Source organism: Phocoena sinus, chromosome 5 (genome assembly GCF_008692025.1).
Source record: "Phocoena sinus isolate mPhoSin1 chromosome 5, mPhoSin1.pri, whole genome shotgun sequence".
Taxonomy (NCBI): Eukaryota; Metazoa; Chordata; class Mammalia; order Artiodactyla; family Phocoenidae; genus Phocoena; species Phocoena sinus.
This window is the reverse complement of record NC_045767.1, coordinates 76049896-76062056: the sequence shown is the minus strand read 5'-3', so window position 1 is coordinate 76062056 and position 12161 is coordinate 76049896. Positions and strand designations below refer to the sequence as shown.

General features: G+C 35.6%; 1 protein-coding gene across 20 annotated transcripts in view; it reads left to right on the top strand.

The window, feature by feature from the left end:
* Positions 1-12161, top strand: part of CLOCK (clock circadian regulator) — a 135758-nt gene that overhangs the window by 90823 nt on the left and 32774 nt on the right. For all 20 annotated transcript variants that reach the window (XR_004350041.1, XR_004350040.1, XM_032632896.1 and 17 more), the window contains 5 exons: positions 4461-4581; positions 8393-8506; positions 8643-8761; positions 10525-10607; positions 10820-10926. Coding sequence is in view for 18 of the 20 variants with exons in the window: in XM_032632896.1 (XP_032488787.1) it covers positions 4461-4581; positions 8393-8506; positions 8643-8761; positions 10525-10607; positions 10820-10926 (544 nt within the window). In the remaining 2 variants the exon portion in view is untranslated. The remainder of the gene's footprint in view (positions 1-4460; positions 4582-8392; positions 8507-8642; positions 8762-10524; positions 10608-10819; positions 10927-12161) is intronic.

Here is a 12161-nt window from a genome sequence, read left to right as displayed (position 1 = left end):
TAACTTTTGTAATAACCTTGTAAACACTTTTGTAGTAACTTTGGAGTGTAATCTATAAAAAAAATTGAATCCCTCTATTGTGCATCTGAAACTAATAATACTATAAATCAACTACACTTTAATTAAAAAAATAAAGTTAAGTAACTTGAATAAAGGTATAATTATATGCTTTTAAACCACAGACATTTTTATTGGATTTTCTTTCGGTTATGTATTTATAGAAACTATATAATCTTTAATTTAGTCATAGTCAGGGTATAATTTGCAATGTGGTCAGACTTTTTAAAAGCCTGCTTCTTGGACACTTTCCCTGGACTTCATTGAGAATTAGATTCCTTTTCTCTGTGTTCTCACGTTACCTTATACGTACTGCCACCGTGACACTTACAGTGAATTGTAATTTTCTGTTTATTTTGATAATAATGGTAGATGTAAGCTTCCCAAGTGCAGGGACTTCATCTCTGTATCCACGTGTGCTGGCTCATTTCTCAGAGAGGCACTTACGAATTATTGATTGAGTATAAGAAAGTGAGTAGATTATTTGATGTAGATGTTTTAAAAACTCCTTCCTAATGGCACACTGGTGTTGGATCTTTAGTGAGGGAATATTTAATTGCATTTTGAAATAACAACATGTCTACCACAGATCTAGTTGGGATCCAAGTGTTTGATCATTAACATTCTCCCCTCAGTGAGAAACCTCATCACCATTCCCTCCTGGATTTTTTTTTAAAACTTTTAATTTTAGAACTATTTGTAGATTTATAGAAAAATCGAGAAGATAGTACAGAGAGTTCCCATATGTCCCCTTCCCAGTTTCCTCTGTTAGTAACATCTTCTGGATCTTTTTGATTGTCTTGTCAGCCAAAGCATGTAGCAGGTGAACGTTTGGGCAGAGGAGGTCGCTGCTGATCCAGCAGACCCATTTCATTCCATGCGGAGTTAATATGTAGCCTTTATTAAAACAGTTTTTGTGTTTTTTTTTTTACCGCTCTCCAGTTACGGTGGATACTTTCCTTCACATCACTGACAATGTTGTATGTTATTTGAAGGTTTGAAAACAAAAACACAAGTGTGTTTTGAGAAAATGAAGTAATACTTGTTTAGGATCAAACACAGTAAGGAAAAAAGTATGTGATTTTCCGTTTTGGCTTGCTATTAATAATTAAACTGTAACAGATGCTAAACAAAAGGTTTAAAACAATGGTGTGCCTTTCTTTGTATTTGAACATGCATACCTTTTTGTCTAAAACAGAATTTTGGCTCTTGCCCAGAGGGGGAGAAACATTAGCAAATCTCTAAATACAGACTTTAGTGTTTATAATTCAGTTCTGTTGAGAAATTAAAATTTGCCATCTTAATCAGTGGTCAGTGTAACAACATTTTTTAATTTAAATTTGACTGTAAAATTGCAAGACTGATTCTATAGGTCCTGCAAAAAATTTTTTAACTTTGTCATGTCATACTTATGAAATTAATTTAGGTACATTTTAACCTATTTGTAGCTAATAATCAGAAAAGGAAATTTATGAATTTTTTTTTTCCTGGTGGGGCTTTCTACAACAAAATTATGGGGTCATACCACCTCCATGCCAGAAGGGATTTTAGACATCCTTAGCCCAGCCCCTTTATGTTTGTTAGAAGCATACATGAAACCCAGAGAAATTGGACTTAATTGTACAATTTAGTGGAAGTGCCAAGACATAAAGTTGGGTCTCTTTACCAGGAACTTAAAGTTTGTAAAATTTTACAGTTTAAGATTGTTTTCCTCATACTTGCTTAAATGTGTTCCTGAGAAGAGAGTATATTAAATTTGTTACCATGTAATATAGGAAGGAAGATTCACCATGTTACAGCCTAACAGGGTCCAGGACTAAAAGTGCCACTATTAAGATACTGTATGAGCATTTCATTTTCTACTCTTCTTAACTTGGTAATTTTGAATTATAAACACAAGAATGTGCTAAGAAAGCCAGTACCATCTTTGGTGTAAATGCAGTATGCAGAAATAACAATTTAGAATTTTTTTCAATAGTTATATGATTATTGGTGAGTAAATACTTTTAATAAGAAAACAAATATTTGAAATAAGCAAATAAAGCTTACTTGATTGCGCCAGAATCTCCGTTCCTTACGCCTGTACATAAGGAGCATAGTTGTTTAAAAATATGTTATATCCAACATATACCTGACATTTTTTTGGAGGAGCTTTCAGTCCCTTTTGAGCAGCTACTCTCTGTAGCAGGTATTTGTCAGTTTTCTCGCTGAGGAAAAGATAATTGATGAGAGTTGTTAATTTCCACCGAACAGTTGCATTGACCTAATGTAAAGAAAACAGCCTATTGATTTATATCATATGGCAATCAGCAGGATTTACATTTCTTCTTCATGAAAATAATTGAGGGACACAGAAGGATCCAGATAGCTGTCACTTCCTTCTCTTTCCTTTGAACTGTGCTTGGGAACTGAGTGGATGGTATGGCAACATCAAGTATGATCAACTTCATTTAGAGATTGGAAGTGTAATGGTTAATGGAAAATCACACATCAGTTAGTTGCCTACTAAGTCTGATACTTCAGTTTATCAAGTGTCTGGGGAAGCAGAATGGTGGAGAAGTAGTGCTTGTGATTACACCACTCTGTATACTAGATAATCATATATTTTCTCTATGCATATGAGACAGCCTATAGATTTATAGATAAAAAAGCAAGGGTGACAAAGGTTAGATCATAATTTACTGAAATAGTGGAAGAAATGTCAGTAAAAGTAAATAATTGTAGGAAACTAATCATCTCCAAAATGAGTTTTGGTTCTGCAAATAGGTATCTTATTTTTCTATCAAGACTATTTTTTATATTAATGTCTATGCCTATATTTTAATACTTTATTTTATGAATAAAAGGCAATTTTCTAGCCTTTTTTGTTGTTCATGCCTTAATTTTTTGTTTATTCCTTCTGTTCTAGAGACTTTTCAGACATTCAGAAAAATTCCTTGTTAAAATGCAGATATATTTTTGGTGTGGTTACCCCTTAAGGCTTATCAAGTAACTCCTTAATTCAAAATAATTTACTGCACTAATAACCGATATGTGCAAAGCTCAGTGTTATTGTGTCTTGATTTGAAGGATAGGAGATAAAGGTGTAAGAGATAGGGCCCTTTAATTCACCCACAGAGCGGTAGGACATAGAGATTAAAATATAATTAAATATTTTTGATGGGAAATGAAGGATATGAGTAGTAATTACTAAAGGAACTTTATTATTTTTACTTTGGATTATGCAGTTAAGAGACATATTATTGAAGGAAATAATTTGAACTGGTGTTTGCAAGATGGAAGGGTACAAACATGTGGTGAGAGAGGGGAAAGGTACTCCACTTCATGAGGTGGACCTTGAAGGCTAGAGAAGATACAGAAGGAAGAGTGTAAATGTATGGCTTGTACAAGAGTGGTAAACACCCCTTTTCCAACCTCTTACCATCCCCAGTGGCTGTTTTTTGTTACTGTTTGAAGTTTGTTTTGTTTTTAACAATCTTTACAGTGTTTGAAATACAAAATAAAAGTGAAATTTCTTAGTGGAACCCTTAGCCCGCTTTCACAACTCCTTTTCACTTCCCTTGCCCTCCATAGTCTTGGAGATACCACTTCAGTAACCCCAGGATTCCACAGGGCAGTTTGAAAATGTAGAGAAGCCAGGTAGACTGCATGGGATTTGGCAGGAAATGTGAAGTCACTAAAGTTTTGTTGTCGATGGTTCTTACGGATGGGCACTGTCCTATTCACTTCTGATCCCACAGCCATGGCACATTGTAGGCTACCTGTTGCTTGTCAAATTACTGTTGATTAAAGCTGTATTTTAGCAAGGATTATAATGCTCAGCACATAGCTTGCCTTTTTTGGGGAAGAGGGTGGTTATCTTAAAGCATGGCTTTTTGACAATGGGATACAGGATAGATGGCTGGAAAAGATGAAATAAAAAAGAAAGGACACATTGGACAAATGAAATGACACTAAAGTCAAGTCTCCTCTTCATGTAGCCTGTGGCCACTCCTGTGGTCCTTTATTGTAGTGTACACCACCATAACTTACCAGAGTTTGGGACGTGTAAGGCTACATCTGGTAGCCTAAGATTCTTCTAATCAACTTTCTTAGTCCTGTTATATTTTACATGTTCAAATTTGAAACTCACCTTTGCAAATAACTTATTGGACTTCCAAAGGTCATATTGATCATGAATTTGATGACACTAGTCTCAGAGGCAATGAAGTCATGTTAACCTCGTTCACCTTCTCAGTCTTGTTTTTTGAGTTGTGCTCTGTAACGTGACATTTGTCAGTTTTCACAGATAATTAAACGTTAACCATATGCTCATCTGATGTATTTAGAGTGATTATGTACTTTTAAAATAAATGTCTCTTGAATCACTATAATTATTTAACTTTTAAAATTTTCTTTTTCAGTCAGATCTTGTGGATCAAAGTATATTTAATTTTATCCCAGAGGGGGAACATTCAGAAGTTTATAAAATACTCTCTACGCATCTGCTGGAAAGTGATTCATTAACCCCTGAATATTTAAAATGTAAGTAGTAGTTCTTAAACAAAAAGTTAAACAGATTTGGTTGCGTTATCCTTTACTTTTGTAATTTTGTGACAAACCCAGGTATGTTTAACCAAATTAACACGTGGCATCGTTCCAAATACCCTATTAGATCCTTTTTAAATACTAACATATGGTGGAATTACGACCATATTAGAAGTCTGAACTCTTCCAGAATACATTGAAACCTCATCTTTTTGTTACAGTATGCCATAAAACTGTATTTTACACAAAAATGGAACTTGCAGTATATTCTTTTTAATTTTTATATAAAATCTTACTGTGTTTAATGAGAGAAAATGAAACAGCTCATTTTCAGCATCACTAACCAATTGAACACTGAAACTATGGGGCAAGACGTCTATATTTTAAAAAATGATTTAATAAAGGAAATTGCTTTATTAATTAAACAGTAATTTATTGGATATGTCTAGTGTGCCAGACATTTGTGTGCTATACCATAAAAGTGCCAAGAATAGGGAAAAATAGTCCCTGCCTTTAATAAGTGTAAAATACCATGGTATAATCTGACTTTTCTCCTAGATTCACTGGACAAATTAACTTGACCAGAATACCTCATTTTCTTGTATAAATTATCTTGTGTAAAATCTGAAATCATTACAGCACTACATTTGGCCATTAGTGATTAGATGTCTTCTTTAGCTACTTTTTCCATGATTTTTAAGTTTTGACTTTTCCAGTAATACTGACGTGAATCATTTTAAAGGTTCTTTATATTTTGAATCTTCAGATTCTGTAGAACACTAACCGTTCAAGAATTGAGATACACATACACACACAGACACACACACACACGTGTAAGTATGTGTGAACATACATCTTTGATAAGATAGCCTGTCAGAAGGAGTTGAGAAGATGAAAAACTGGAGACCAGGAGAATCCATTTGAAGCCTATTTATAATTGTTTAAAAATCAAGTTCCTATGACATTGACCAAGAGACTAGTCTTTCACCTAGGAGAAAGATTTGGGTTGGATATAATGACGTAGAGGCCAGTTATAGGCCTGTAAGTGGTATTTGAAGTCATGGATTGAATGATGTTGCTTGAGGTAAATATATAGAGTAAGGAGAGAAAAATTAGAAAGATGGAACCCTGGGCCATGGCAAGAGGTGGACAAAAGAGGAGTCTGCTTTAGAGACCTTCACAAGGGCAACATTGTCTGGAGAACTGAACGAAAGCCTTTGGCAGAAATACAGACCTTAGGCTTCCGTTTCCAAGATCAGGCAAGAATACTTTTTTTAAAAAAAATTAATTAATTTATTTTTGGCTGCGTTGGGTCTTTGTTGCTGCTCACAGGCTTCCTGTAGTTGTGGTGAGCGGGGGGCTACCCTTCGTTGCAGTGTGCAGGCTTCTCGTTGTGGTGGCTTATCTTGTTGCGGAACACGGGCTCTAGGGCGCGGGCTCAGTAGTTGTGGCACGTGGGCTCAGTAGTTGTGGCTCGTGGGCACTAGAGCAGAGGCTCAGTAGTTGTGGCACATGGGCTTAGTTGCTCCAAGGCATGTGGGATCTTCCCAGACCAGGGCTTGAACCCGTGCCCCCTGCATTGGCAGGTGGATTCTTAACCACTGTGCCACCAGGGAAGTCCCCAAGAATACTTTTTTTTTTTTTTTTGCGGTACACGGGCCTCTCACTGTTGTGGCCTCTTCCGTTGTGGAGCACAGGCTCTGGACGCACAGGCTCAGCGGCCATGGCTCACGGGCCCAGCTGCTTCGCGGCATGTGGGATCTTCCCAGACCGGGGCACAAACCCGTGTCCCCTGCATCGGCAGGCAGACTCTCAACCACTGCGCCACCAGGGAAGCCCTCCCCAGGAATACTTTTTAATAGAGAAAAGCCTTAATTAAATGACTTTCAGACCTCCTGCTTAAAGAACTGATATACAAAAAAAGTTATTTCTTTTTTTGTACATGAAAAAGATGTTTCATGTCAAAGGAGTAAACGAGATGTAAAACAGAGGGTAAATTGCTTGGAAAATTCAGGATTCTGTAAATATGCCATTTGGGCCATAATGAAGGTGAGGTAGTACAGGTGATGTGATTTGTGTCTAGAGAAGGAAATAGGGCCTAATGTTTCATCCTAAACAGTTTGGTTTTTATTTTTTAACGTAGTGAGAAGCCAGTGCAAGGGGATTTGGGTGGTTTTGTGGTCTGAAAAGGAAATCTCTCAGGTGGAAAATTTTGAAAAATAACCAGAATGGAGATTAAAAGGATAGCAGTAGAAGTAAGGATGGAGAGGAAAGCACGCATTCGATTGTTGAGTGGATAAACTCAGTAGGACTTGGTGTTAGGCACAGGTGTCCAAATAGCTAGGGATCATCCGTGGGGAAGATTTTAGGAAGAGAGTAGTTAGAGTTTGAACCTGTTGAGTTTGATGATAAACCCATTCATGATAATAACAGAAGAGTATGTGTTTGATGCTGTGAGTGAAGAGAGGTGTTATTAGTCCTTGAGTGCTGAAATAATAATAATGAAAGTGATGTTAGTCTTAGAGTAATAGGCAAGGGTGAATCTGAGTGGGAAGAGTGTGGAGGCATGGAGAATCCATTTTTGCAGTTACCTAGCTACAGGGTAATTTACATCTGTACTAAGTTGGTGGTACTGGATGCTCATTTGGAAAAAATAACTCATGAGAGCTTCCTTGGTGAAATGAACAGCACATCCTATGACAGATTAGTTTGGGAATTGGTGATAGGATGAGAAGAGACCAAATTGATATGATTTCTAACTAAGCAGTTAGAAATCATATAGGACGAAGGGGAAGGGCAGCTGGCTTAGGAAGAAAGGGGGATAAATTCACTTTCAAATATTTTGAGTTTCACTTACTGATGGGACAATCAGGTAGAGATGTTCTGAAATCAAATAGTGATATGAGACTTGGTCTTATATAAAACGTTAGAGTTGGGGAGAGAGATTTAGGAGTAAATAATTTTGTCAATGCTGGTAAGTTTGTAAAGGATAATAGATTACAATCAAAAGAACTTTTTGGGCTTCCCTGGTGGTGCAGTGGTTAAAAGAACTTTTGTGATGCCCATAGTTTGGAGACTGATTAGCAGAAGAGATAGAAATAGTAAGGTAGGAAGGTAAGTTTCATACTATGGGAATGAAAACATGTGAATTTTAAGAAGAGGTAGAAACAGTGAGGAAAGACCATTGAGCTTAATACAGACGTGGGTGATTTTTAGAAGAGGAGTTTCTATAGAGGTGTGAGGGCAAAAGCCACAATGCATAAAGTTAAGGGAGGTAAACATATGGAAACTAGAGCACATAATGAAAAGGAAGGAGATCTGTGTTACTAAAAAGAGTAGCATGGAAAACTCTATATGTTTGCGATGGAAAGACCTGAACAAATTTAAAAGTAGAAAGTAAGGAACCAAAGAAGAACATGTGTGGATGTTAAAGGAATGAATACCGTGGTGTGGCCCTGGTCCTGGAGAAGGAAGAGAGGAAAGACTGTTCAAGGTAGACATAGAAGTATTAACTTTGGAATAGGAAGCAAAACCTTTCTTTGAAATTAGAGTGAAGGATGAGAAGGAAGGACAAATAAAAATGGAGGAACATGGAGTGGCTTGTATCAGAAGATCTGTTTTCTTTATTAAGGACAAGGTGAGATCATCTAAAGAAACTGCTTTTATGGACTAAACAAAATGTCATTGAGGACCTCTGTTGGAGGAAATAATGATTGTAGACTTATACAACTGTTATAATCTTACTTTGTGTGATATATCATTCATTATGATAAGTCACAAATATGTCATATTTTTTCTCTTATTTCAGCAAAAAATCAGTTAGAATTTTGTTGTCATATGCTTCGAGGAACAATAGACCCAAAGGAGCCATCTACTTATGAATATGTGAAATTTATAGGAAATTTCAAATCTTTAAACAGTGGTAAGTTAAAATGCTTCTTTTGCAATGTAATTTCACTTGGTATTCTTTTAATCTCTTAAGGACAGATGTTTGAATATCAGTAAAAACTAGATTTTACTGGAGTAACTGTTGATAACTTATTTCCTTATTGTTTTAGTATCCACTTCAGCACACAATGGTTTTGAAGGAACAATACAACGCACACACAAGCCTTCTTATGAAGATAGAGTTTGTTTTGTAGCTACTGTCAGATTAGCTACACCTCAGTTCATCAAGGTATGTTTCTAATTTTATTTCACAAAGGGGTTTCACTTTATATTATGAGAATTGTCTGTGTAATTTTTTTGTTGTTTCCAGATACTTCCTGTAAACATTGAAGTGGTAATGGCCATGAGACATTAAACATACATGATCATGATATTTTTGAAGCAAATAATGAGTTATCAAGGCACTCATTAAATTATGTAACTAAGTTTTAAATGTATACCCTTTGTAGTTAACCAGTGGTTATGTATCACCGTTGTCCTGCTTTTGTGCAAAATTTTAATATGCTTTTTTTGTATGGTTCACAACTACAGTAAAGGGGAAAAGCCAAAAATCTAGGTAAATTTAAAAGATTGGTTCTGAAATTTTCTTTTGAAATGCACAAGTTGCTTTTTACTGCCTTTCATGTACCTCTTCAGTTTTGAAATTCAGTTAAATAATTTATTTTTATATCCTGGGCCCAGGAAGCAGATGATTAGTAGGGAAGTGGGAAAATCAAAGACTTCAATCACTGGAAAGTGGCTGGAAATAAGCCAGGCTAAGATTTTAAATTTAGGGAAACACCATATTATAGGACAAAGTACCGAATTAGCAGTTAGAGGATCTTGAACCAGTCTCGCTCTGCTTGTTTTGATCTTAATAGCAGTGGCTAAAATGTTTATTGAGTGCTTACCACATGCTGTATACTTTACATGAGTTATTTAATTCTTAAAAATGCTGGTATGACCACCATTTTATATGTAAGGAAACTGTGGCCTTAGGGAAGTTAAATTACTTGCCCAAAGTCACAGCTATTAAGCAGTAGAACTGAGATTGGTTCTAATTCTTTTTCTCTCAAAGCCCAAACTCTTAATCACTACATTGTGCTACAGAAGGTTATTCAAGGACACAGAGGCAGGTTGGAATACATTGTTGAGTATGACTAGAGTCTAGGGTTACTGTGTGTGGAGGAGTGGATAGGGATGGTGAGAGATGATGTTAGAAAAGTAAGCAGATGCCGGCAATGAAATGTGCTTCTTTCTTTGTTGTTTGTTCCTCCTTGCTGAAGAGTGTAGATTTTATCCTGATGGAATGAGCAACCATTAAGGTTTTTAAGCAGGGAAGTTATACAATCATATTTGAGTATTTATAAGGTAATTGTGGCCAGAATAGAAGATGAGTTGAAGGACAGGGAGACTTGTTTGGGGAGACACTTTGGCAATAGTGTGAGCCAATGATGGCAAGGTTCTAGAGTCTAAACTAAGACGCTGAAGCTGGATGGGATCAAACAGATTTCTTAAAAACTTAGAAGGTGAAATTGAAAGGATTTAATAGTGGCCATTTAGATGGTGAATGGTGAAAATGAGTGTATTGTGACTCTCAGATTTCTAGACTTAATGGCATAACACAGGTATGCCTCTGTTAATGAGATGGAACATTGTGTAACTGGGTATGAGGAGTAAAGCAGTTAGTTTATTTTAGGACACGTTGAGTTTGTGATGTGCAGGAACATCCAGGCAGAAATACAGAACTCTAATTCAGGAGAGAGATCAGAATTCAGAATTCGGGTTTTTAGGCATGTGAGTGAAAAGAGAAATGTGTCGAGTGGGGAAGTACTCCTCCAGAAGCCTGCATCTATTTATTGCCATATTCCTTGGTACTAGAAAATAAAAATGTATTAAAAAAATGTTTAGGGAAAAGTTAGCTAAGAATTACTTTTACAGCTAACAATGTTTGGGACTGTGCTAAGGACACTGAAAAGTATTTCTAAATTTTAATTATTAATTTATTTGTAGGAAATGTGCACTGTTGAAGAACCTAATGAAGAGTTTACATCTAGACATAGTTTAGAATGGAAGTTTCTATTTCTAGATCACAGGTAACTCCCATTTTACAATTCCATAAAAAGATAATAATCGTATTACAATTCTTGAAATTAATGGATTTCAAGGACAAACTTTTTCTCATCAGGGCACTCAAACTCATTATCCATTATTTAAAAAATAAAGGTTCCTCCCAAAATTGATTTCTAGTTGAGTATTTTTTATTATGGAAAAATTCATAATATTGGTTGTTTTATATGTAATTTAGGGCACCACCCATAATAGGATATTTGCCATTTGAAGTTCTGGGAACATCAGGCTATGATTACTATCATGTGGATGACCTAGAAAATTTGGCAAAATGTCATGAGCACTGTAAGTAGATTTTAATATTTCTGGTGATAATAACTTTTTAATCTGTAAATAACTATCATATTAATAGAAGGTGGTGAAATACCAACTCAGAACCATTTTTGTATTTTTGAAATATATTGGAAATTTTTTCTTTGTATATATAACTAATTCCATTAGGAATCCTAGATCAAGTCTAAATTAAACTTCTTCCCATTCTACATATTTCAGTCTGTAGTAGTAAGTACAGTTTTATAATATGGCATCTAATAAACCTTGTTTTGAAGTATATAAGCTCTACATCTAGAGTAAGAGAAGTAGATTTGTTTGAAAATTGTAATAGTATGTCAAAATATTAGAACACTATTTCATAAATTTTGATATCCAGGCCCAGGAGGTAGGGACACATTTAAAGAATCTCTTTTAGAAAACTCATAGTGAGTGCTTCATTAATGTTACCTGCCATTGTTATATTAGCAGAAGGAACATTATCATCGCATTTTTTGCCCTGTTCTAAACAATTTACGTACATTATTCTCTATTTTTCATCATCACAGTTGTAGAAAGTAGATACTACTATTATCTCCACGAGTAAACTGAGACGCAGAAAGGCTAACTAATTTACTTACAAGCCCATAACTCATTGGTGGCAGAGACAGGATTAGAGTCTAGCCCTACCCCTTTACCACGTGCTATTCATTCCTTGTTTCAGAAGTTTGTTTTTAATAGGTTTTATTTGCTTCTCTGATCCTCCTCCCCAAATCCTTCCCTCTTGAGTGTCCTCTAAATTAGATATTTAAGATACTTTCATAATGTCTTAGGCCGATCTCATAAACCTCTCTCTATGAAAATAAAGCATGTTATATAATATCATCAGCTATATGGAAGATTTTCAGACTAAAGTCACTTCACAAAAGAAACATTCCTCACTTCAAGTGATAATGGGCACTAAGCTCCATGATGTATTAAAAAATATCTGACACCTCTATTAGCTAGCTGGGTAATTTTGGACAAGCAGTTTGAAGTATGTAGAACTTGGTTTCCTCATTAATAGAGAGAGCAAGTGATTCCTGTCCAGCATTTCATAAGGTTTGTTGCATGAATGCCAGTCTATTAAAAATGAATTGTATGGTCAAGGAAAACTAGGTAACAGCTTATAATCCATCCCCATCTCCCCACCACCAGAATCTTGACATATATTAGCATACTCAAGGCTTTGAGAAGACCTGTTTAACAAATTTTCCCAAGTTAATTTAACC